General features: G+C 43.7%; 1 protein-coding gene across 1 annotated transcript in view; it reads right to left on the bottom strand.

The window, feature by feature from the left end:
* Positions 1–22,961, bottom strand: part of LOC106576044 (synapsin-3) — a 151,880-nt gene that overhangs the window by 91,227 nt on the left and 37,692 nt on the right. Inside the window, exon 3 of the mRNA XM_045699696.2 lies at positions 15,021–15,078. Coding sequence (XP_045555652.2) covers positions 15,021–15,078 — 58 coding nt within the window. The remainder of the gene's footprint in view (positions 1–15,020; positions 15,079–22,961) is intronic.

Raw genomic sequence — 22,961 nt, 5'->3', positions numbered from 1 at the left:
TATTCACTGAAAGTTATGGGGAGAAAACATTTTCTGAACGTCACGCGCCAATGTAAAAATTGGGTTTTTGGATATAAATATAAACTTGATCGAACAAAAAATGCATGTATTGTCTAACATGATGTCCTAGGAGTGTCATCTGATGAAGATTGTCAAAGGTTAGTGCTTAATTTTAGCTGTATATCTGGTTTTGTGATGGCTATCCGTGCTTGGAAAATTGCTTTTTTTTTTTTTTTTGCTAAGGTGCTATGCTAAAATAATATAATGTTTTGCTTTTATCGTAAAGCCTTTTTGAAATCGGACAATGTGATTGGATTAACGAGTAGAGTATCTTTAAAATGCCGTATAATACTTGAATTTTAATTTTGAGATGATTTTGTTTTGAATTTCGCGCCGTGCTATCTCACTGGTTGTTGTCCAACCAATCCCTTTAGCGGGATTGTATCCTCTAGAGGTTAAATCCACTTCAAATCAGTGTAGATGAAGGAAGACAGGTCAAAGAAGGATTTTAAAGCCTTGAGACAATTGAGACATGGATTTTGCAAGAGAAAAATATTTATGTGCCTCTGAATGGGGTATGGTAGTAGGTGCCACGTGTACCGGTTTGTGTCAAGAACTGCAACGCTGCTGGATTTTTCACGCTCAACAGTTTCCTGTGTGTATCAAGAATGGTCCACCACCCAAAGGATATCCAGCCAACTTTGGAGTCAACATGGCCCAGCTTCCCTGTGGAAGGCTTTCGACACCTTGTAGAGTCCATGACCCGATGAATTGAGTCTGTTCTGAGGACAAAAAAGGCAGGGGTGCAAGTCAATATTAGAAAGGTGTTCTTAACGTTTTGTACACAACGTCTATATTCAGATTGTGGTGGAGTCACAAACACAGAATGGGACTGATATTGTTTAGCTGCTCTAGTTTTAACATGAACTTTGTCAAAGTAAAGCCACAGAACGTCGTTAGGACATGTGCTGTGCAAATAGAAAAACAAAAGCCATCTGTGGAGGCATTGTATTTGGCCGATGAACGTGGATGACAAAAACTCCACCAGAACATGGATGACTTAAAGTTCCGATACAGGCAATGTGAGTTCAGCCTCTGAAGTATTGATGGAGAAACATGAGCTTGTCCTCTAACCTCAGAAGCACTCTGAAACCTCCCTAATATGTGTCAATCTCGAAAAGGCCACAACCTGAAGAGACCATTACTTTCCTTAACTTCCAGTGTTTGTTGTTTGTGAGGCACCAGCGTTGCTCTTCAGCTATCTATCTGGGTCTCTGCAGAGTGGATACTTTGTAGGAAAGGATGCAGGCCAAAGCCTCCATTTATTTGAATAGAAAACAGTGTCTTCTGTACAGTTTGTTGCAACCAATATACTCCAGAATCCTATTCAAAATGCTCAATTGTGGCCAGCACAAACAAAAAGTATGTGGGAGTATGTCTTCCTCATTCGTTTGTTTCCAGAACAATGTGCCAACTTAACAAAACAGTATTTTTTTCTGTAAAAAAATACCCCCTCTTTTCATTTATTGTGTTGCGCTTACAGAGGAGAAGAAGAGAGCAGGGGGCGAGTAAATGCCCTAATCTCATTTACAGGACAGCGAGGCGCCACTCACTCTCAATGCGCCTCAAAGACACAACACACTGGAACTTGGCTCCCTTCCTCTCCTCAGCTCCTCTCCACTGATACCCGCCTTTAAACGAAACATCTGTGTGCTCGGCACAATGCTTTGCCATCACAAAGAAAGACTCTTAAAAGACGTAACAGACACACAGAGGCGCTAACTTTCTCTCTCTCTCACACACACACACACACACACACACACACACACACACACACACACACACACACACACACACACATCTACACACACGCCACACAATCCAGTATACAGATCTGCAACTCATCCCCCTGGCAAATTGCAATCCCTCAGCAGGGGCCTACATTGACATTTGCTGTGACCAGATAAAACCAGAAGAGTGGGCTAGTTTCTGGCAACAACCAAAAACGCTCCACAACTCCTGCTATTGGCTGGCTGGCTCGGTGGGGCCCTCTGTCATTGGACAGTTATGGATGAGCCGTTTTTGTGACTGGGGCGAGTGCCCGGGACACAGGGCCCGTTTGACAGTGCCATGGTTACCATCAGGGTAATAGATTCAGATTTGTGTTAGAGCAGCTCTCACCCTGGGAAAGGAAAACAGGACAGGATACATGGAAACTGCCTTCTCTCCCCTTAAACTGCCCCCAGTACAGGATTCTTCTTTCCTCTATAACCGCCACTCATTTAATGCTGGAACTCTGTGTTACAGTTGCAGTATTTCTAAACGTGCCAGGAGGCTGCAGTACAGATCTTTGACGCTGGTATCCAACATACCAAGCAGTCTGGCCAGAGAGCCATCTTTCTAGGATTTCAATGAGTGCCTAAATGATACTCACACCAAATCTTCCACAACCTGTTAATATTCGAGGAACAGGATCTTAAGTACTAACTGTGCAATATGTGATTGTTTTTAAAACCATACCCTGGCCTCAAGAAGAGTGTTCCATGATTTAACTGATTAAAGTCTCTCTCATGGCTCTGTAGTGTTCCATCCTTGTAGCTGCCTTGGTCAAATCTGGACTTGTGCACATGCATAACTCAAACTTGTCCACGAATTTGTGTATCAAATCAAATTTGATTTGTCACATTTTCACCTTACAGTGAAATGCTTACTTACAAGCCCTTAACCAACTATGCAGTTAAGAAAAATACCTAAAAATAAAATAAAATAAAAGTAACAAATAATTAGAGAGCAGCAGTAAAATAACAATAACGAGGCTATACACAGGGGGTACCGGTACAGAGTCAATGTGCGGGTGCACTGGTTAGTCAAGGTAATTGAGGTAATATGTACATGTAGGTAGAGTTATTAAAGTGACTATGCGGACAATAACAGAGAGTAGCAGCAGCGTAAAAGAGGGGGGCGGCAATGCAGATAGTCTGGGTAGCCATTTGATTAGATGTTCAGGAGTCTTATGGCTTGGGGGTAGAAGCTGTTTATAAGCCTTTTGGTCCTAGACTTGGCGCTCTGGTGCTGCTTGCCATGCAGTAGCAGAGAGAACAGTCTGGAATCTTTTACAATTTTTAGGGCCTTCCTCTGACACCGCCTGGTATAGAGGTCCTGGATGGCAGAAAGCTTGGCCCCAGTGATGTACTGGGCCGTACGCACTACCCTCTGTAGTGCCTTGCGGTCGGAGGCCGAGCAGTTGCCATACCAGGCAGTGATGCAACCAGTCAGGATGCTCTCGATGGTGCAGCTGTAGAACTTTGAGGATCTGAGGACCCATGCCAAATCTTTTCAGTCTCCTGAGGGGGAATACGTTTTGTTGTGCCCGCTTCATGACTGTCTTGGTGTGCTTGGACCATGTTAGTTTGTTGGTGATGTGGACGCCAAGGAATTTGAAGCTCTCAACCTGCTCCACTACAGCCCGTCGATGAGAATGCGGGCATGCTCGGTCCTCTTTTTCCTGTAGTCCACAATCATCTCCTTTGTCTTGAGGTCATGTCTCTGACCTCCTCCCTATAGGCTGTCTCGTCGTTGTCGGTGATCAGGCCTACCACTGTTGTGTCATCGGCTTACTTAATGATGGTGTTGGTCCCTGGCCGTGCAGTCATGAGTGAACAGCTCCCGAGTGGCGCAGCGGTCTAAGGCAATGCATCTCATTGCAAGAGGCATCACTAGTTGGGGCAGCAGGTAGCCTAGTGGTTAGAGCATCAAATCCCCAAGCTGACAAGGTAAAAATCTGTCATTCTGCCCCTGAACAAGGCAGTTAACCCACTGTTCCTAGACTGTCATTGTAAATTAGAATTTGTTCTTAACTGACTTGCCTAGTTAAATAAAATAAAATACAGTCCCTGGTTTGAATCCAGGCTGTATCACATCTGGCAGTAATTGGGAGTCCCATAGGGCGGTGCACAATTGGCCCAGCGTCGTTCAGGTTTGACTGGGGTAGGCCGTCATTGGAAATAAGAATTTGTTCTTAGCCGACTTGCCTAGTTAAAAAAAGTTAAAATATATATATTTAGTACAGGAGGGGACTGAGCACGCACCCCTGAGGGGCCCCCCTGTTGAGGATCAGCGTGGTGGTTGTGTTGTTACCTACACTTACCACCTGGGTGCGGCCCGTAAGGGGACATCCAGGATCCAGTTGCAGAGGAAGGTGTTTAGTCCCAAGGTCCTTTGCTTAGTGATGAGCTTTGAGGGCACTATGGTGTTGAACACTGAGCTGTAGTCAATTAATAGCATTCTCACATAGGTGATCCTTTTGTCCAGATGTGAAAGGCAGTGTGGAGTGCAATAGAGATTGCATCATCTGTGAATTTGTTGGGGTGGTATGCAAATTGGAGTGGGTCTAGGGTTACTGGGATAATGGTGTTGATGTGAGCCATGACCAGCCTTACAAAGCACTTCATGGCTACAGACGGGTTACCTTAGTGTTCTTGGGCACAGAGACTATGGTGGTCTGCTTGAAACATGTTGGTATTACCGACTCAGACAGGGAGAGGTTGAACATGTAAGTGAAGACAATTGCCAGTTGGCCAGCGCATGCTCTGAGTACACGTCCTGGTAATCTGTCTGGCCTTGCGGCCTTGTGAATGTTGGTTGACCTGTTTAAAGGTCTTACTCACATCGGCTGTGGAGAGCGTGATCACACAAGTCGTCCAGAACAGCTGATGCTCTCATGCATGTTTCAGTGTTACTTGCCTCTAAGCGAGCATAGAAGTAATTTAGCTCGTCTGGTAGGCTTGTGTCACGGGGCGGCTCTCGGCTGTGCTTCCCAGCTCTACCCTTTAGCTCAGTGCGGATGCTCCCTGTAATCTATGGCTTCTGGTTGGGGTATGTAGGTACAGTCACTGTGGGGACGAAGTCATCAATGCACTTATTGATGAAGCCAGTGACTGATGTGGTGTACTCCTCAATGCCATCGGAAGAATTCCAGAACATTTTCCAGTCTGTGCTAGCAAAACAGTCCTGTAGCTTAGCATCTGCATCATCTGACCACGTTTTTATTGACCAAGACACTGGTGCTGCCTGCTTAAATTTTAGCTTGTAAGCAGAAATCAGGAGGATAGAATTATGGTCAGATTTGCCAAATGGAGGGCGAGGGAGAGCTTTGTACGTGTATCTGTGTGTAGAGTAAAGGTGGTCTAGAGTTTTTCCCCCTCTGGTTGCACATTTCAAATCAAATCAAATGTTATTGTTCACTTACACATGGTTAGCAGATGTTAATGTGAGTGTAGCGAAATGCTTGTGCTTCTAGTTCCAACAGTGCAGTAATATCTAACAAGTAATCTAACAAATTCACAACAACTACCTTATACACACAAACGTAAAGGGGTGAATAAGAATATGTACATATAAATATATGGATGAGCGATGGCCGAGTGGCATAGGCAAGATGCAGCAGATGGTATAGAATACAGTATATACATATGAGATGAGTAATGTAGGATATGTAGACATTATTAAAGTGACGTTATTTAAAGTGACTAGTGATACCTTTATTAAATCCATTTATTAAATGTATTAAAGTGGCCAGAGATTTGAGTCTGTATGTTGGCAGCAGCCACTCTATGTTAGTGATGGCTGTTTAACAGTCTGATGGCCTTGAGATAGAAGCTGTTTTTCAGTCTCTCGGTCCCCGCTTTGATGCACCTGTACTGACCTCGCCTTCTGGATGATAGCAAGGTGAACAGGCAGTGGCTCAGGTGGTTGTTGTCCTTGATGATCTTTTTGGCCTTCCTGTGATATCGGGTGGTGTAGGTGTCCTGAAGGGCAGGTAATTTGCCCCCAGTGATGCGTTGTGCAGACCTTACTACCCTCTGGAGAGCCTTGGGATTGTTGGTGGTGCAGTTCCCGTAGCAGGCGGTGATACAGCCCGACAGGATGCTCTCGATTGTGCATCTGCAAAAGTTTGTTAGTGTTTTAGGTAACAAGCCACATTTCTTCATCCTCCTGGAGGTTGAAGAGGCACTGTTGTGCCTTCTTCACCACATTATCTTTGTGGGTGGACCATTTCAGTTTGTCCATGATGTGTACGCCGAGGAACTTACAACTTTTCACCTTCTCCACTACTGTCCCGTCGATGTGGATGGGGGGATGCTCCCTCTGCTGTTTCCTGGAGTCCACGATCATGTCCTTTGTTTTATTGATGTTGAGTGAGAGGTTATTTTCCAGACACCACACTCTGAGGGCCCTCACCTCCTCCCTGTAGGCCGTCCTACCACTGTAGTGTCACCTGCAAACTTGATGATTGAGTTGGAGGCATGCATGGCCAAGCAGTCATGGGTGAACAGGGAGTACAGGAGAGGGCTGAGAACGCACCCTTGTGGGGCCCCAGTGTTGAGGATTAGCGAGGTGGAGATATTGTTTCCTACTTTCACCACCTGGGGGCGGCCTATCAGGAAGTCCAGGACCCAGTTGCACAGGGCGGGGTCGAGACCCAGTGTCTTGAGCTTAATGACGAGTTTGGAGGGTACTATGGTGTTAAATGCTGAGCTATAGTCAATGAACAGCATTCTTACATAGGTATTCCTCTTGTCCAGATGGGATAGGGCAGAGTGCAGTGTGATGGCGATTGCGTCGTCTGTGGACCTATTGGGGCAGTAAGCAAATTGGAGTGCATCTAGGGTATCAGGTAGGGTGGAGGTGATATGATCCTTGACTAGTCTCTCAAAGCGCTTCATGATGACAGAAGTGAGTGCTACGGGGCGATAATCATTTAGTTCAGTTACTTCTGCTTTCTTGGGGACAGGAACAATGGTGGCCATTTTGAAGCATGTGGGCACAGCAGACTGGGATAGGGATTGATTGAATATGTCCATAAGCACACCAGCCAGCTGGTCTGCGTATGCTCTGAGGACATGTCTAGGGATGCCGTCTGGTCCCGGCAGCCTTGCGAGGGTTAACACGTTTAAATATTTTACTCACATTGGCCACGGAGAAGGGGAGCCCACAGGCTTTGGTAGCGGGCTGTGTCAGTAGCACTGTATTGTCCTCAAAGCGAGCAAATAAGTTGTTTAATTTGTCTGGGAGCAAGACGTCGATGTCCGCGACGGGGCTGGTCTCTTTTTGTAATCCGTGATTGACTGTAGACACTGCCACATATGTCTCGTGTTTGAGCCGTTGAATTGTGACTCTACTTTGTCTCTATACTGACGCTTTGCTTGTTTGATTGCCTTGTGGAGGGAATAGCTACACATTTAACATGCTGGTAGAAATGAGGTAAAACAGATTTTAGTTTCCCTGCATTAAAGTCCCCGGGCCACTAAGGGCGCCGCCTCTGGATGAACGTTTTCCTGTTTCCTTATGGCGGTATACAGGTCATTGAGTGTGGTCTTAGTGCCATCATCGGTCTGTGGTGCTATGTAGACAGCTATGAAAAATACAGATGTAAACTCTCTAGGTAGATAGTGTGGTCTACAGATTATCATAAGATACTCTACCTCAGGCGAGCAAAACCTAGAGACTTCCTTAGATATTGTGCACCAGCTGTTCTTTACAAATACACATAGACCCCCACACCTTATCTTACCAGAGGCTGCTGTTCTATCCTGCCGATAGAGTGTATAACCTGCCAGCTGTATGTTATTCATGTCGTCGTTCAGCTACGACTCCGTGAAACATAAGATACAAATGACAGGGATGAGGGCCTGTTCGGGTGTCTGGAGTAAATCCCACTTGTCTGACTCATTAAAGAAAAATTATTAGTCCAATTCAAGGTGAGTAATCGTTGTTTTGTTGTCCAGAAGCTATTTTCGGTCATACGAGACGGTAGCAGCAACATTATGTACAAAATAAGTTACAAACAATGGGAAAAAAGAAAATAGCATAGTTGGTTAAGAGACAATAAAACATCAGCCGTCCTCTCTGGCGCCATCATGGAACTGAGCGTTTGTGAGTATTTTAAAGTCTGTATTAGGCCCTCTGAACAGCCGGCGGAGGGTATAAATCAGCATTCTGAGAGCACTCTGCCCAACTGTACCACACACACACACACACACACACACACACACACACACACACACACACACACACACACACACACACACACACACACACACACACACACACACACACACACACACAGAGACAGGGCCCCAGGACAAGTGGACAGCACAGTAAAAACAGCAATAGACTCCAAATATGGTCCCCCCTCCCCTTCCCTCTCCTCCCCCTCTCTCCTTGCTAGCATCACACAACACAAAGCTCATCTGAAATCTTTGAGAGTATTTTTACAATTCTGCTAATGGGTGTCATTGAGGTTCACGTGCACAAGGTGCCTTTTGCTATGGTCAGGTGACAAACTTGTAAACGAGAACTTTGGTGGTCCGGATTAAAACCACATGCAAATCTAAAGCATTATCCCAACATTCAGATTGTGATAATAAGTGATTTTACTCCAACTACGCCGGCTTCTGCCGGCAAAAAGCCTGTGATCGATATTGACATCTGCAACTGTTATACAACAATTCATGAGGTGTCACGCTCTTAGGACACAGGGTACTGATAAACAATGACAATAGCTCAACTCCTAGAACTGTGGCAAACTCTATCACAGAAAGGATTCTCTGCTTCATGTGTGAGACCCATTTAGACTAAACCTCCTGCTCCTCCTCCCTACCACCCCCAATCATTACATGGCCCATTATATCTCCTGTTAAAGAAACAGTCCCCCTGACCAGAGCCCTCTCGATATATACAAAAGCAACAGTCGGAGTGGGAAACCTAAAATAGCTCCTGATGATGAACGTAGATGTGGGGTAGGCAAATGAAGGCGCCTACCTTGTGGTTTCCTTTGGGTCCAAACATAGTTGTTTTTCTACAGCAGAAATTACTATTTACTTGGACTAGATACACTTCACCTCAATTATCTGAACAAACAAATGTGTGCTGCATTGTAAGGCCGTGGAATCTGAGGAGAGCAGCAACCTTTCCATAATAGAAACCTTATTATTGTCTATATAGGGCACAGCTGCACTTGTTCAAGTTGGTCAAGAAAGGGCAACAGGAGTCTTTGTACAGTTTGCCAGTGCTGAACCCTCGTAAAAGAATTCCAACTGAACATCAATCTTGTAACAACATCAACACAGATGCCCTGAACCTCTGGGGGTGGAGACGTGAGGCGATTACCTAGGGTACGGATTACACAGACCCAATTGGCTGTGAATCTCCATTACTGCAGAAGAGAGGAGCGTGGAAGAACAAGGTGGAGGGTAGCAGAGCAGGCATTCTGTTCTCACTGAGGTCATAGGCCTGGTGAGCAGATGTTGTCCCTTCTGACCCGACTAGAACTCATTCTAATCACATCATTTGTCCAATTGCGCAAAATTGAATACTTATTTTCCTCTACTCATGAACAAGGGTTGTCGAGTACCAATATGTACCCAGTGGATGGCTATTATTGTATTTGAATCATGTCTGTGACGTTAATATCACATTGACGCAGATGAAACGAGCAAGCAGCCTTGGAAAAAGCATTACTCACAGGGGAAAGAAACTGGATGTCATGACCGAGATCCTCCGCTTGGCACTGCTTAGCCGCCGAGCACAGAAGGGGAGCACACATCCAAGATCAAATCAAATCAAATGTATTTATATAGCCCTTCTTACATCAGCTGATATCTCAAAGTGCTGTACAGAAACCCAGCCCAGAAACCCAGCCAAGAGACTTCAAAAGAGACACAAAAGGCATTGTGGGAGATAGTGGAAAAAACCCAGAAGCCCCGTGTATGCCCCTTTAGAGCACATCAACAATCTGAACACACACAGGATCTCCTGGCACAAGTGTGTAGAGATAAGAGTGGGTACAGTCAATGGCGCTGGGTATCTTGGAGCACTTATTGAGAGATTGATAAGACTCCCAGAGGGTAAGTCAATGAGGATCTGGGCAGCAGCTCAAGGCCAAGCCAAGGTTGATCTGTGCCAAAGGAAAACCCTGGGAACGAGTTCAGTTGGACGTGCCTGGCATGAGGCAGGATACCTGTGGTACCTAAGGCAACATCTGGCCCTCAAGAAGGTCTAGCAAATCAGACACAGCATCTTCATTTACTTGTTTAACTTCAACTTGCAGCTTGGAAAACTATGACAGTGATGGGATTTGTTCACACTCTTTTCATGTATCGTATACGCCTACTTGCAGATGTGCACCACACAACAGCACATTCAAACTTTGTGAAGCTGTCACTGGACAAGCATGACGAATGCTAGCTCCACGCTAGATGATAACGCTCATTATTAAGGAACTCGTGAAATGTATGGTGCACAATAAATCAATTGATTAATGTTAGGTGGGACCTAACTTTCAATTGATGCACTGCTCTCCGTTCTATTCATGCAACCCAGTGAAATATGAGTGTGAAGAGTATATGAAATGACGCATGACGTTCCCTCTGAAACTATGCTATTCAGGCACAAGGTGACACCGATATAGAGCTTAGCTATAAGTTGAATATAAAAAAAGGCTCAGAGCTCTGTTTGTAATCTGCACAGTGCAATGGAGAGTGTTTTGAAGACATTTTGTACTCTGTGTTTAAGTGTTTTATACATGTTGAGGCGCCGGGAAAGTAAACCTTCAAAACAGGGCCTCGTCGGTGTGGAGGAGTGTTTTTATGACAACATGCTCACACCTGAAATATTTTAATGGGGTTGGGCAGAGGGGCATATCAAGAGATACACTATATATACAAATGTGCACACCACTTCAAATTAGTGGAATAGGCTATTTCAGCCACACCCGTTGTTGCCACACCCGTTGTTGACAGGTATAAAATCGAGCTCACAGCCATGTACTCTCCATAAACAAATATTGGCAGTAGAACGGCCTTACTGAAGAGCTCACTGACTTTCAACGTGGCATCGTAGGACACCACCTTTCCAACAAATCAGTTCGTCAAATTTCGGCCTTGCTAGAGCTGTCCCAGTCAACTGTATGTGCTGTTACTGTGAAGTGGAAACGTCTAGGAGCAACAATGGCTCAGCTGCGATGTGGTAGGCCACACAAGCTCACAGAACAGGACCACGAGTGCTGAAGTGCGTAGAAGTCTTCGGTTGCAAAAATCACAACCAAGTTCCAAACTGCCTCTGGAAGCAACATCAACACAATAACTGTTCATTGGGAGCTTCATGAAATGGGTTTCCATTGCCGAGCAGCCACACACAAGCCTAAGATCACCATGTGTAATGTCAAGCATCGGCTGGAGTGGTGGGAAGCTCGCCGCCATTGGAGTCTGGAGTAGTGGAAACGTGTTCTCTGGAGTGATGAATTACGCTACACCACCTAGCAGTCCGACGGACTAATCTAGGTTTTGCAGATGCCAAGAGAATGCTACCTGCCCCAATGCATAGAGCCAACTGCAAAGTTTGGAGGAGGAATAACGATCTGGGCTGTTTTTCATGGTTCGGGTTGGCCCCTTAGTTCTAGTGAAAGGAAATCTTAACGCTACAGCACACAATGACATTCTAGACGATTCTGTGCTTCCAACTTTGTGGCAACAGTTCAGGGAAGGTCCTTTCCTGTTACAGCATGACAGTGCCCCCGTGCACAAAGAGAGGTCCATACAGAAATGGTTTGTCAAGATTGGTGTGGAAGAACTTGACTGGCCTGCACAAAGCCCTGACCTCAACTCCATTGAACACCTTTGGCATCAATTAGAATGCAGACTGCGAGTCAGGCCTAATCTCCCAACATCAGTGCCCGACCTCACTAATGCTCTTGTGGCTGAACAGAAGAAAGTCCCCTCAGCAATGTTCCAACATCTGGTGGAAAGCCTTCCCAGAAGAGTGGAGGCTGTTATAGCAGCAAAGGGTGGACCAACTCCATATTAATGCCAATGAGTTTGGAATGAGATGTTTGATGAGTAGGTGTCCACCTACTTTTGCTCATGTAGTGTACCAGACCTCAATAGGCCTCTCTTTCTCTCTCACATTCTCTCTGCCTTTCTGGCTGTCTATCTGGCTTTCTCTCTCTCTCTCAGCTATCAGAAGCTGCTATGGGTGGCCTGTACACTGCCTGTGCCTCAGACTGGCACCTTATATGGCAGCAGCTGGGCGAAGAGCAGGAGAGCTAGCTAGGTTGGCTTTGGGCACGTGGGCACCAGTTGAGTTCAGAGCAGGGTGAGGGACGACAACAACACTGCAGAGCTGAGGAGGTAGGAAAGAGAGAAAAAGAGAGAGAGCAAGGGGGCTGTGTTTTTATTGTAGTTTTCTAAAAAGGGGTCATCATCCCATTGATCCAACTTTTCACACAGGGATCGGGTTTCCTTCATCCTTGAGCTTTATGTTAGATGTACTAACACCCGGTGAGGGGTCCGGCTGGGCTGTGTAGGGCGGGAAGGCTGGCGGCGGAGGGCAATTAGCATCTGACTCGTTACCCTGCGAGGAGCGGAGGAGGACTTCTGAGAAATAGTGGAGGGTCTGGCAAAAATAAAAGTGGGGTTAGATGGGGTTTAGGGGGCTTGAGGGTGCGACCCCCATAGCGGTCCCTTCACTCTTGATTTAAGGGTCCTAATTAAGAGCCGCCACGTTTTTATTTGGGCTTGCTCTCAGCAACACCGAGAACTGCTACAAAAACGCAGAGCCCCCATATTTCACAACTCTTAAAAAATGCATGATTTTAACTTACAACTCCAAGCCCCACCAGCCCAGCTACGGTCTCAATATTACTGAGAATGAGATCTAACCACAACAGTAGAGTGTTGAGCAAACAGACAGCCTATAATGTCCCTGGTCTGGTCTTTTGTGGTTTGCTTTTTCCTTCTCCAAATAAATCCCACCACTTAATTTCAAAGACAACGACTCCAGTCTGCCCAATCGCTTGCAGATGTATGGCCAAGCTTTTAGGAGGGAAATTAGATGTTATCTACCCACCGAAAATACTGTATGTCTAGACGGTTGCGTATTTTTGCATATACATTGGCACTGACGGCATCTTTTCATATAAAAAGTGATAAATGGCCATTAATACTGCCATGTTTGTGTTACAAGGTTATCCTCTCTAGGGGGTGTGGGACGCTAGCCTGGCCAACATCCAATGAAATTGCAGAGCGCCAAATTCAAAAACAGAAATACTCATTATAAAATGTCATGAAACATACAAGTGTTATACATGGGTTTAAAGATAAACTTCTTGTTAATCCAACCACGGTGTCAGATTTCAAAATGGTTTTACGGCGAAAGCATAGCATGCGATTATCTGAGAACAAAGTCCAGCAGACAAATCATTACAAACAGTAACAAGACAAGAAGAGGAGTTACACAAGTCAGAAATAATGATAAAATGAATCACTTACCTTTGATGATCTTCATATGTTTGCACTCACAAGACTCCCATTTACTCAATAAATGTTTGTTTTGTTCGACAAAGTCCATGTTTATATCCAAAAACCTCAGTTTTGTTAGCGCGTTTTGTTCAATAATCCACTGTCTCAAACAACATCCGGTGAAATAGCAGAGCGTGAAACTCAACAAAACAGAAATTCTCATAATAAACATACATAAAATATATAAATGTTATACACCAGCTTAAAGACAAACTTCTTGTTAATCCAACCGCTGTGTCAGGTTTCAAAAAGGCTTTATGGCGAAAGCAAACCATGTGATTATCTGAGAACAGCGCCCAGCAGACAAATCACTACAAACAGTTAGCAGCCAAGAAGAGGAGTAACAAAAGTCAGAAATAGCGATAAAATGTATCACTTACCTTTGATGATCTTCATAAGGTTGCACTCCGAAGACTCCATGTTACACAATAAATGTTTGTTTTGTTCGATAATGTCCATCTTTATGTCCAAGAACCTCCGTTTTGTTGGTGCGTTTTGTTCAGCAATCCATTGGAACAAAGCGCGGTCACAACAGACGAAAAATCTAAAAAGTACAATAAAAGTTCGTAGAAACATGTCAAACGATGTTTAAAATCAATCATCAGGTTGTTTTTGTCATAAATAATCTATAATATTTCAACCGGACAAAAGCTTCGTCAATAGAAAAGGAGAAACAAGAAAGGCGCTCTACCGATCGCGTGCTGGACTCATCTCTGGAAATGTCCACTGTCCTCTCATTGAAAGTGCTGTATCTCCCTCATTTGTCAGAGGAAAAGCCAGAAACAATGCCTAAAGACTGGCCACATGTAGAAGAAGCCATAGAGATCGTGAACTGGCCTTTCAAAATAATAGTACTTCCTAGATGGATTTTCCTCAGGTTTTCGCCTGCCATATCAGTTCAGTTCACAGACATTATGTTACCAGTTTTGGAAACTTTCGAGTGTTTTCTATCTAAATCGACCGAATATATGCAAATCCTAGCTTCTGGGCCTGAGTAGCAGGCAGTTTACTTTGGGCACGCTTTTCATCCAAAATTCCGAATGCTGCCCCCTACCCTAGTGAAGTTAAGAACAGGTTACTTCAGGGGGAAATTGGTCTGACAAAACATTTGTAAAAGAGCTACCTGATGGGAGAGTCAGAAAGACCATTAGGATGTGTTAACACAGTGAAGAATTAATCGAACTACTGCCATTGCTAGCTTCTGATTAAAATAAAAAGCATCGACTCAGAACTGTAAGGGACTGCTTCTGACACGAGTCCAGAAAACATTTAAATTCTCCCTGCATACAGGTATAATCCAATGCTGAGAAGATGAGTACATAAAAATAAGTACATTCCATCAGGCAGCCAAGCACATACTGTATACAAACACAGAGCTTGCTTACATGATAACAGGCTAACTGAGGCATGGAAGTAAAAAAGCCATGTGCTTCGTGTCTAATAAGTACGTAATACCTGCTGCTACCCAGCTGTTAAAGCTCTAACATGCTATCCTAATGGTGCGTGAATAAAACAGCTTAGATTCCTAGTGGATGATGGGTAAAAAAAAGATGTGGGTCAAGTCAGTCACCCAGCATCAGCTGAGCTAACAAAACCCAATCCCTCATCTGAGCCATCCCCAGCCACAGTCCCTGCAGCTCTAACAGTTCTAACGCCACCAACCTGCTCCACCCGGATGTCGTACTCCCCGTTCAACTTCTTCCCTCGGAAATACTTGGCCCTGTGAGGAAAGAAGTGGGAAAGACACTAATGAGACGAGATGAAATGCGATCACAACTTTCAGAGCTTATAAACTTTTTTCACACAGTAGCCTAGGGGATCTTCTAGACAGGAAAATATTGTCTACAGTCTTGAAATGACCTGTGTCGAGACGACTAGAAAATAGGTTCTCCAGTATCACCTGAATCCTGTATAATTATAAAGGTATCTGTTGTAGTGGCCACCTGTGTATACTGTACCGCTACACTTCTGTTTCTTCACCAACAGAGAAAAGTATGTAGTCATAACAACAGTATGCAGTCAAAACAACCTCGGGAATAATCTGTTTATTTGATTGAGGAAGGCTGAAACGTCAAGTTTTCCAAAATAGCTTGAGACCATTGACAAATATTATTTTTTCCATAATTACAGCATTGTGGTCCTTGTGTAGTACCATACAAACTTTCCCAGACTAAAAACCAGCTGAGCATCATAATCAGTCTTAACATCATATCCCCCACCTATTAGGCGGTTAGGCACCTCATAAAGAAACAGCAAGAGAGGAGAAAGAGTAAAGAGAGAGAGGCGGATCTCAAATCAACAGGATATTAAAAGAGATATGACTCAATGTCCCTGAATGGGACAATGTCCCTGTACACAAACAATAACAGTCTGTCTGTCTGAAAACCCATTTCCTGTTCCTAACCATGACATCCTTACAGGCCAGGCATCAGGCTTCACTGGCATCATCAAACACCATAGGCAGGAAACCTGATTACACTTTTAGACAGCCCTGATAACCAAACACATACACACAAACAAACACAAACAACCACAAAAACACAAGGAACAAACACAAACACACGAGGCAGAAACCGACGGTGACGGTGTCGCTTTAAAAAGCGAGGGATTGGGTATGTGTGTGTTTGGAGAAGAGGAAGGGGGTGGACATTCACATAAATCTGGACATTTCAGATATACTACCTCTCGTGCACACTTTTGGGCGTTAAGAGCTCTACGTTTATAGCCTGTGAGCCTGTGTCTTTGCCAACACTCTGTGGGTCCAGCCGGTGAACTCTCACCCCTAGCAGGCGTGGGCCGGTTATCAATCTGTCAAGGGCTACATGCTAGCTGTTGGTGTGTGTTTGCTGTGTGTGTGTGTGTGTGTGTGTGTGTGTGTGTGTGTGTGTGTGTGTGTGTGTGTGTGTGTGTGTGTGTGTGTGTGTGTGTGTGTGTGTGTGTGTGTGTGTGTGTGTGTGTGTGTGTGTGTGCGTGCGCTCTACATGCTGGAGGCTCCTGATCAGTAGGACACAGGCTGTTAGGGATTTAGAGTAACTGCCTCTCAACTCAACTCACTCTCTCTTCTCTTTGGGATTGCACAATTTCTGTTAATCACCCAAAAGATTGGTGTCTTTTCTGTGACAGAAAAAAAGTTGCATTCTTTCCTATGTCTCTTCTTGCAATTGCACATTTCTACTATCACTGCTTGCAGGGCTGGCGCTAGAACTAATGAGTTGGAAGGGCCCCACAGGGGGGCAAGTTTTTTTTCACGGGACCACCTGTGTGCGCACACTGCAATTTTTTTTAAAATAAAAAAATAACCCCTGGGCCTCAATAGACCCCCCTTCAAGCTAATGAGCAGTCATTATGACTGCAACATTCTATATATGCTTTCGCTTGTCTTAGGTAACATAAGAATACAATTTTTTTCATTAGTTTATGTTACTCTAGGACAGGGGTCTCCAACCTTTCCTAGCATGAGAGTTACTTTTAAATTATGAAACATGTTCAGAGGTACTCAAGATTTTTTTTTGTAGCTGTCAAATCGGCACTTTGTATTTTCTCAGCTTTATTTTTCCTGGATTGGATTTTTTTCAGTTTTCACTCTAAATAGTTACAATTATTTCATAGAGAAACAATGAAACGTTCTGAGTCCATGTCAATGCTTAAATCACACCAGAAGACAATTTTTTAGGGCGGGGGAAAAAATTAACACATTTAGATTTTTTGGAGTAATACCTCTTTAATTATGGATACCTGGGAAGGTAGCGTCCCGCCTGGCCAACATCCGGTGAAATGGCAGAGCGACAAATGCAAATGAAATTACTATAAATATTAAACTTTCATGAAATCACAAGTGCAATACATCAAAATAAAGCTTAACTTGTTGTTAATCCAGCCAACGTGTCAGATTTCAAAAAGACTTTACGGCAAAAGCGTGATTATCTGAGGACAGCGTCCAGCACACAAATGCATAACAAATCATTTTCAACCAGGGAGTTGCGACACGAAAGTCAGAAATAGCGATATAATATATGCCTTACCTTTGAAGATCTTCTTCTGTTGGCACTCCAAAATGTCCCAGTTACATTACAAATGGTCCTTTTGTTCGATAAAGTCCTTTTTTATATCCATAAAAACTCAGTTCAGCTAGCGCACTTCAATCAATAATCCACTCGGTTTCCCTCCTTTAAAATGCATACAAAATGAATCCCAAACGTTACCAATAAACTTATCCAAACAAGTCAATCAACGTTTATAATCAATCCTTAGGTACCCAAATACGCAAACAAACAATAAAATTTAAGACGGAGAATCGTTATTGTCTTTACCGGAGATAAACAAAAAGAACGCGCTGTCTCGGCCATGCGCTTGGAAACAATACAGCCAAAATGGGAGCCACTTAGAAAAACTACAACTTCTCCCTCATTTTTCCAAAAACCAGCCTGACGCTCTTTCTAAAGACTGTTGACATCTAGTGGAAGCCCTAGGAACTGCAATCGGGGACGATTTCACCCTATTATAAAAGTGCCAGGCTTTGAAATCAGTGGTATGCTGTATTTTTTATTTTTCGATGATGGTTTGTCCTCGGGGTTTCGCCTGTCATTTTAGTTCTGTTATACTCACAGACACTATTTTAACGGTTTTAGAGACTTTAGAGTGTTTTCTATCCAAATCTACCAATTATATGCATATCTTAGCTTCTGGGTCTGAGTAGCAGGCAGTTTACTTTGGGCACGCTTTTCATCCGGACGTCAAAATACTGCCCCCTATCCCAAAGAAGTTAATTGTGCATTTTGTGTGAGAGGAATGTGCTGGTCTAGCGATGTTTTTGTTGCTGTACATGTCATGACAGAGTTTTCAAAACAAAAGCCCATCAGATTGATACATTAATTATATATATTATAATTATTTGTAAGTGTAAATATGAACGCAGTCAAAAATAGTAAATTGTCACCTCATTGGAGCATGTCCATGTCACATAAACAAGGATAGCTGGTGAATGCGTTCCTAATGTTGTTTTTTGCTTGAGATGTAGAGCCTGGTCTCTCAATGAGGACATTTTGTGCTAATAATCGGCCCGTAGCATTGTCATCGGCTTGTTCAATCCAAACAGGACCGTCCCTCCTCTCTCCTGTTACACCATTTCATTCGGTGGTGGTGCAGGCACCTGCTCACTGCGCACCGTTCTGTCTTATTTGCGCTTAGGCCTCGGAGGTGTTGGTTCAGGCTGAGGCTCAGAATCAGAAGAAGAATCATCAGAGATGTTGTGATTAATTTCTTCCCCACCGTCTGATTCGTTTTCATTCAGATTTTGTAGCAATGCTAATGCAGCATGTGCGTCCATTCATCTTGGTCTTCTTGCCATTTGTAAATGGCGCACGCTCTCACTGTGTACTCCAAGTAGGTCAGAGTAGACTGCTTGGATTCGGTGTACTGATATAGCGTACATACCATTTTGAGATTATAATTTAGAATAGATCAAAACAATAAAGGCTCGTCCTGTTCTTCATTCATAAATTGGTGATTACATAGTTATGTATCTTTCGCTTCCCCTCACACATCAACTCACCCATTCTCCGCCTTTGTCCCCCATCACATATTACTTAATTCATTTCATGTTGTTATATCTGTTAAATTAGAGTTTGGGTATAGTTGAGGTTCAGAATCGAGGCAATTATCAGGGTGCTTATCAACTGGGCATGGCACCTTCAAATATCGGGAGAAGGCTCGAAGCAGGCTCTACTGTCAGGACAAGAAACTATCTCACCGGAGAAAGCATCCGAGTGAGCTAAACAGCACCCCTCTGTCTTACTATATGTAGCCCATGTATCTGATGCTGCCTGGACAAAAAGAGTATGACATGCCATACTATTTTTGTCCAGACAGCATCAGATACACATAATGACACAAAGGGGCGCTGTTTCGCTTGCTCTGCTGATTTATCAGAGATTGATGCGTCTTTCTGTCAGCGTGCGTCTCAGTCCAATAAATTATCAGTATTTTAATATTTTACTTGGACGGGCAAGGAGGTATGGGAGGGCGGGCCAGGCCCCCTAAGGACCACCCATAACGCCTGCCCTGATTCCCTGCCTTGGTGTTTGTCTTCTCTGGCAGTATAAGGTCATACTAGCTCTCTCCTTATGTCTCTTCTTGCTGTACCCCTTTATCTCCCCCTATCCCTGCTTTCCATATGCTGCTTTACAGTAAATGAGATGCAAATTAATCTCATCACTGATCTTCTTCTCAAGGTTTTCCAGCTGTTGAGCAGTAGACTATGAGATCCATGGTTATCCTTCCCTGTCATTTAGTTAGCGGTGAACTATTGAAAACGTCTCACCTAGATACAGTAAAGACCAATGCTCTGTCACCGAGGGCCACTATTACCTTCACCATGACCGTAATAGAGCATGAGCCATGAAGCGAGACCAGGAGGCTCACGTATGGGTTAAAAATGACTGGTATGTTTTCAAGCCAAGGCATTCATTGTACAACCTGTCATCACTTCAAATTATCAATTCAATTTACGGTCAGTTGGACTTTAAAAGTGGAGGTGAGCAGCCCTTCGCATGGTTCCAAGAGTAAACACCCAGACAGGATTTGGCCCATGTTCTTCCCAAACACTCCCTCTTACACACAGTCACACACCCATTGTAAAAACATAATGGAGAGGAATCCAGAATCTTTACCATGAAACTTTTCCCTCCATTGCATTAGTCTCCCATAAAGCCAAAGTGAGTCATGTATTTTGACAGATGATGAAATCTGGAATTTGCTATTCTTTTTTACACATGAAAACATGGGTTAGGCTATATGACAATGAGAACTCACATCCAGATTTTTCCCACAGCCATCAATTACTATCACTTCGACAGCAGATATGACAATAATGACATCAGTGATTGTATTGCATTCACCAAAGAACGGTTGGATAGAGTAATCTAATATAGGATCATTCAAGACCCGGTACATTGTTCAGATTCAAACAACAAACTGACAGCTTCTTGGCTTGCAGAATGTCATGTGGCATGGCATTCTGAGGAGGGTATGGCATGACAGGGAGCCAATGGCAAGTCAGATGAGGAGGGTGAGATGGTGAGAGAGAGGGACGAGGCAGCCAAGCAGGAGAAAGGAGGAGAGAGGAAATCCTGGGAATGAGAGATTCCGAAAGACAGTGAGAGAAAAACAGAGGTGAGAATAGGAATGAGAGATCGAGGGCTAGCGAAAGATGGAATGAGAAATGGAGAAAGAAAAAAGAGCGAGAGGGAAAAGGAAAGAGATGAGTGAGAGAAACAGAAAGAGAAAAAGTGATGAGGATGGTGGATGGTGATGTTGTGGGTGGTGAAAGCTGCTGTGTGTGTGTGTACCGCCATTGTGCCCCAGTCAGAGCTGGAGGCCAGGCCTGTCAGGGGAGCCCAGCGTTTCCCTGGAGACCAGCAGCCTCTCCTCTGGAATGCCCTGGAGGAAATGTGACCCTGAGGCAGAGGGCAACGATGGATGGACATGGGACACCCTCACCAACACTAACCCTCACCCACAATTAAAGATCCTAATAGCTTGGATATACAGTAGCGGTCGACCGATTAATCGGAATGGCCGATTAATTAGGGCCGATTTCTCGTTTTCATAACAACCGGACATCGGTATTTTTGGACACAGATTTGGCTGATTATTTATTTAAATTTTTTTACACCTTTATTTAACGGAACACCTGCTCCAATATCCAATGATAGGCGTGGCACGAATTACAAATTCCTCAAAAATACAAAAACTTCAATTTTTCAAACATATGACTATTTCACAGCATTTTAAAGATAAGACTCTCCTTTATCTAACCACACTGTCCGATTTCAAAAAGGCTTTACAACGAAAGCAAAACATTAGATTATGTCAGCAGAGTACCAAGCCAGAAATAATCAGACACCCATTTTTCAAGCTAGCATATAATGTCACAAAAACCCAGAAGACAGGTAAATGCAGCACTAACCTTTGATGATCTTCATCAGATGACAACCCTAGGACATTATGTTATACAATACATGCATGTTTTGTTCAATCAAGTTCATATTTATATCAAAAACCAGCTTTTTACATTAGCATGTGACGTTCAGAACTAGCATACCCCCCGCAAACTTCCGGCGAATTCACTAAGAATTTACTAAATTACTCACGATAAACGTTCACAAAAAGCATAACAATTATTTTAAGAATTATAGATACAGAACTCCTCTATGCACTCGATATGTCCGATTTTAAAATAGCTTTTTGGTGAAAGCACATTTTGCAATATTCTAAGTACATAGCCCAGGCATCACGGGCTAGCTATTTAGACACCCGGCAAGTTTAGCACTCACCAATATCAGGTTTACTATTATAAAAGTTTGATTACCTTTTGTTGTCTTCGTCAGAATGCACTCCCAGGACTGCTACTTCAATAACAAATGTTGGTTTGGTCCAAAATAATCCATCGTTATATCCGAATAGCGGCGTTTTGTTCGTGCGTCCCAGACACTATCTGAAATGGTAAATCAGGATCGCGCGCATGCCGCAATTCGTGACAAAAAAAATCTAAATATTCCATTACCGTACTTCGAAGCATGTCAACCGCTGTTTAAAATCCATTTTTATGCAATTTTTCTCGTAAAAAAGCGATAATATTCCGACCGGGAATCTCCTTTTAGCTAAACAGAGGAAAGTAAACAAAGCTTTCGGTCGACGCGGGCACGAGCCTGAGTCTCACAGTACTGTAACCAGCCACTACCCAAACGCGCTACTTTTTTCAGCCAGAGCCTGCAAAGCCACGATTCAGCTTTTTACCGCCTTCTGAGACCCTATGGCAGCCGTAGGAAGTGTCACGGGACAGCTAAGATCCTCACTCTTCAATAAACAGAGACAAGAAGAACGACACCTTGTCAGACAGGCCACTTCCTGCCTGAAACCTTGTCAGGTTTTTGCCTGCCAAATGAGTTCTGTTATACTCACAGACACCATTCAAACAGTTTTAGAAACTTTAGGGTGTTTTCTATCCATATGTAATAAGTATATGCATATTCTAGTTACTGGGTAGGAGTGGTAACCAGATTAAATCGGGTATGTTTTTTATCCAGCCGTGAAAATACTGCCCCCTAGCCATAACAGGTTAAGAACACATTGTTATTTTCAATGACAGCCTAGGAACGGTGGGTTAACTGCCTTGTTCAACGACAGATTTTTACCTTGTCAGCTCGGGGATTCAATCTTGCAACCTTACGGTTAACTAGTCCAACGCTCTAACCACCTGCCTTACATTGCACTCCACGAGGAGCCTTCCTGTTACGCGAACGCAGTAAGAAGCCAAGGTAAGTTGCAAGCTAGCATTAAACTTATCTTATAAAAAACAATCAATCAATCATAATCTCTAGTTAACTACACATGATTGATGATATTACTAGTTTATCTAGCGTGTCCTGCGTTGCATATAATCGATGCGGGGCGCATTCGCGAAAAAGGACTGTCGTTGCTCCAACGTGTACCTAACCATAAACATCAATGCCTTTCTTAAAATCAATACACAAGTATTTTTAAACCTGCATATTTAGTTCATATTGCCTGCTAACATGAATTTCTTTTAACTAGGAAAATTGT

This window comes from Salmo salar, chromosome 17 (assembly GCF_965601325.2).
Source record: "Salmo salar chromosome 17, fSalSal1, whole genome shotgun sequence".
Lineage (NCBI taxonomy): Eukaryota > Metazoa > Chordata > Actinopteri > Salmoniformes > Salmonidae > Salmo > Salmo salar.
The sequence above is the reverse complement of the archived record's forward strand: the minus strand, read 5'-3'. Positions and strand labels throughout refer to the sequence as shown.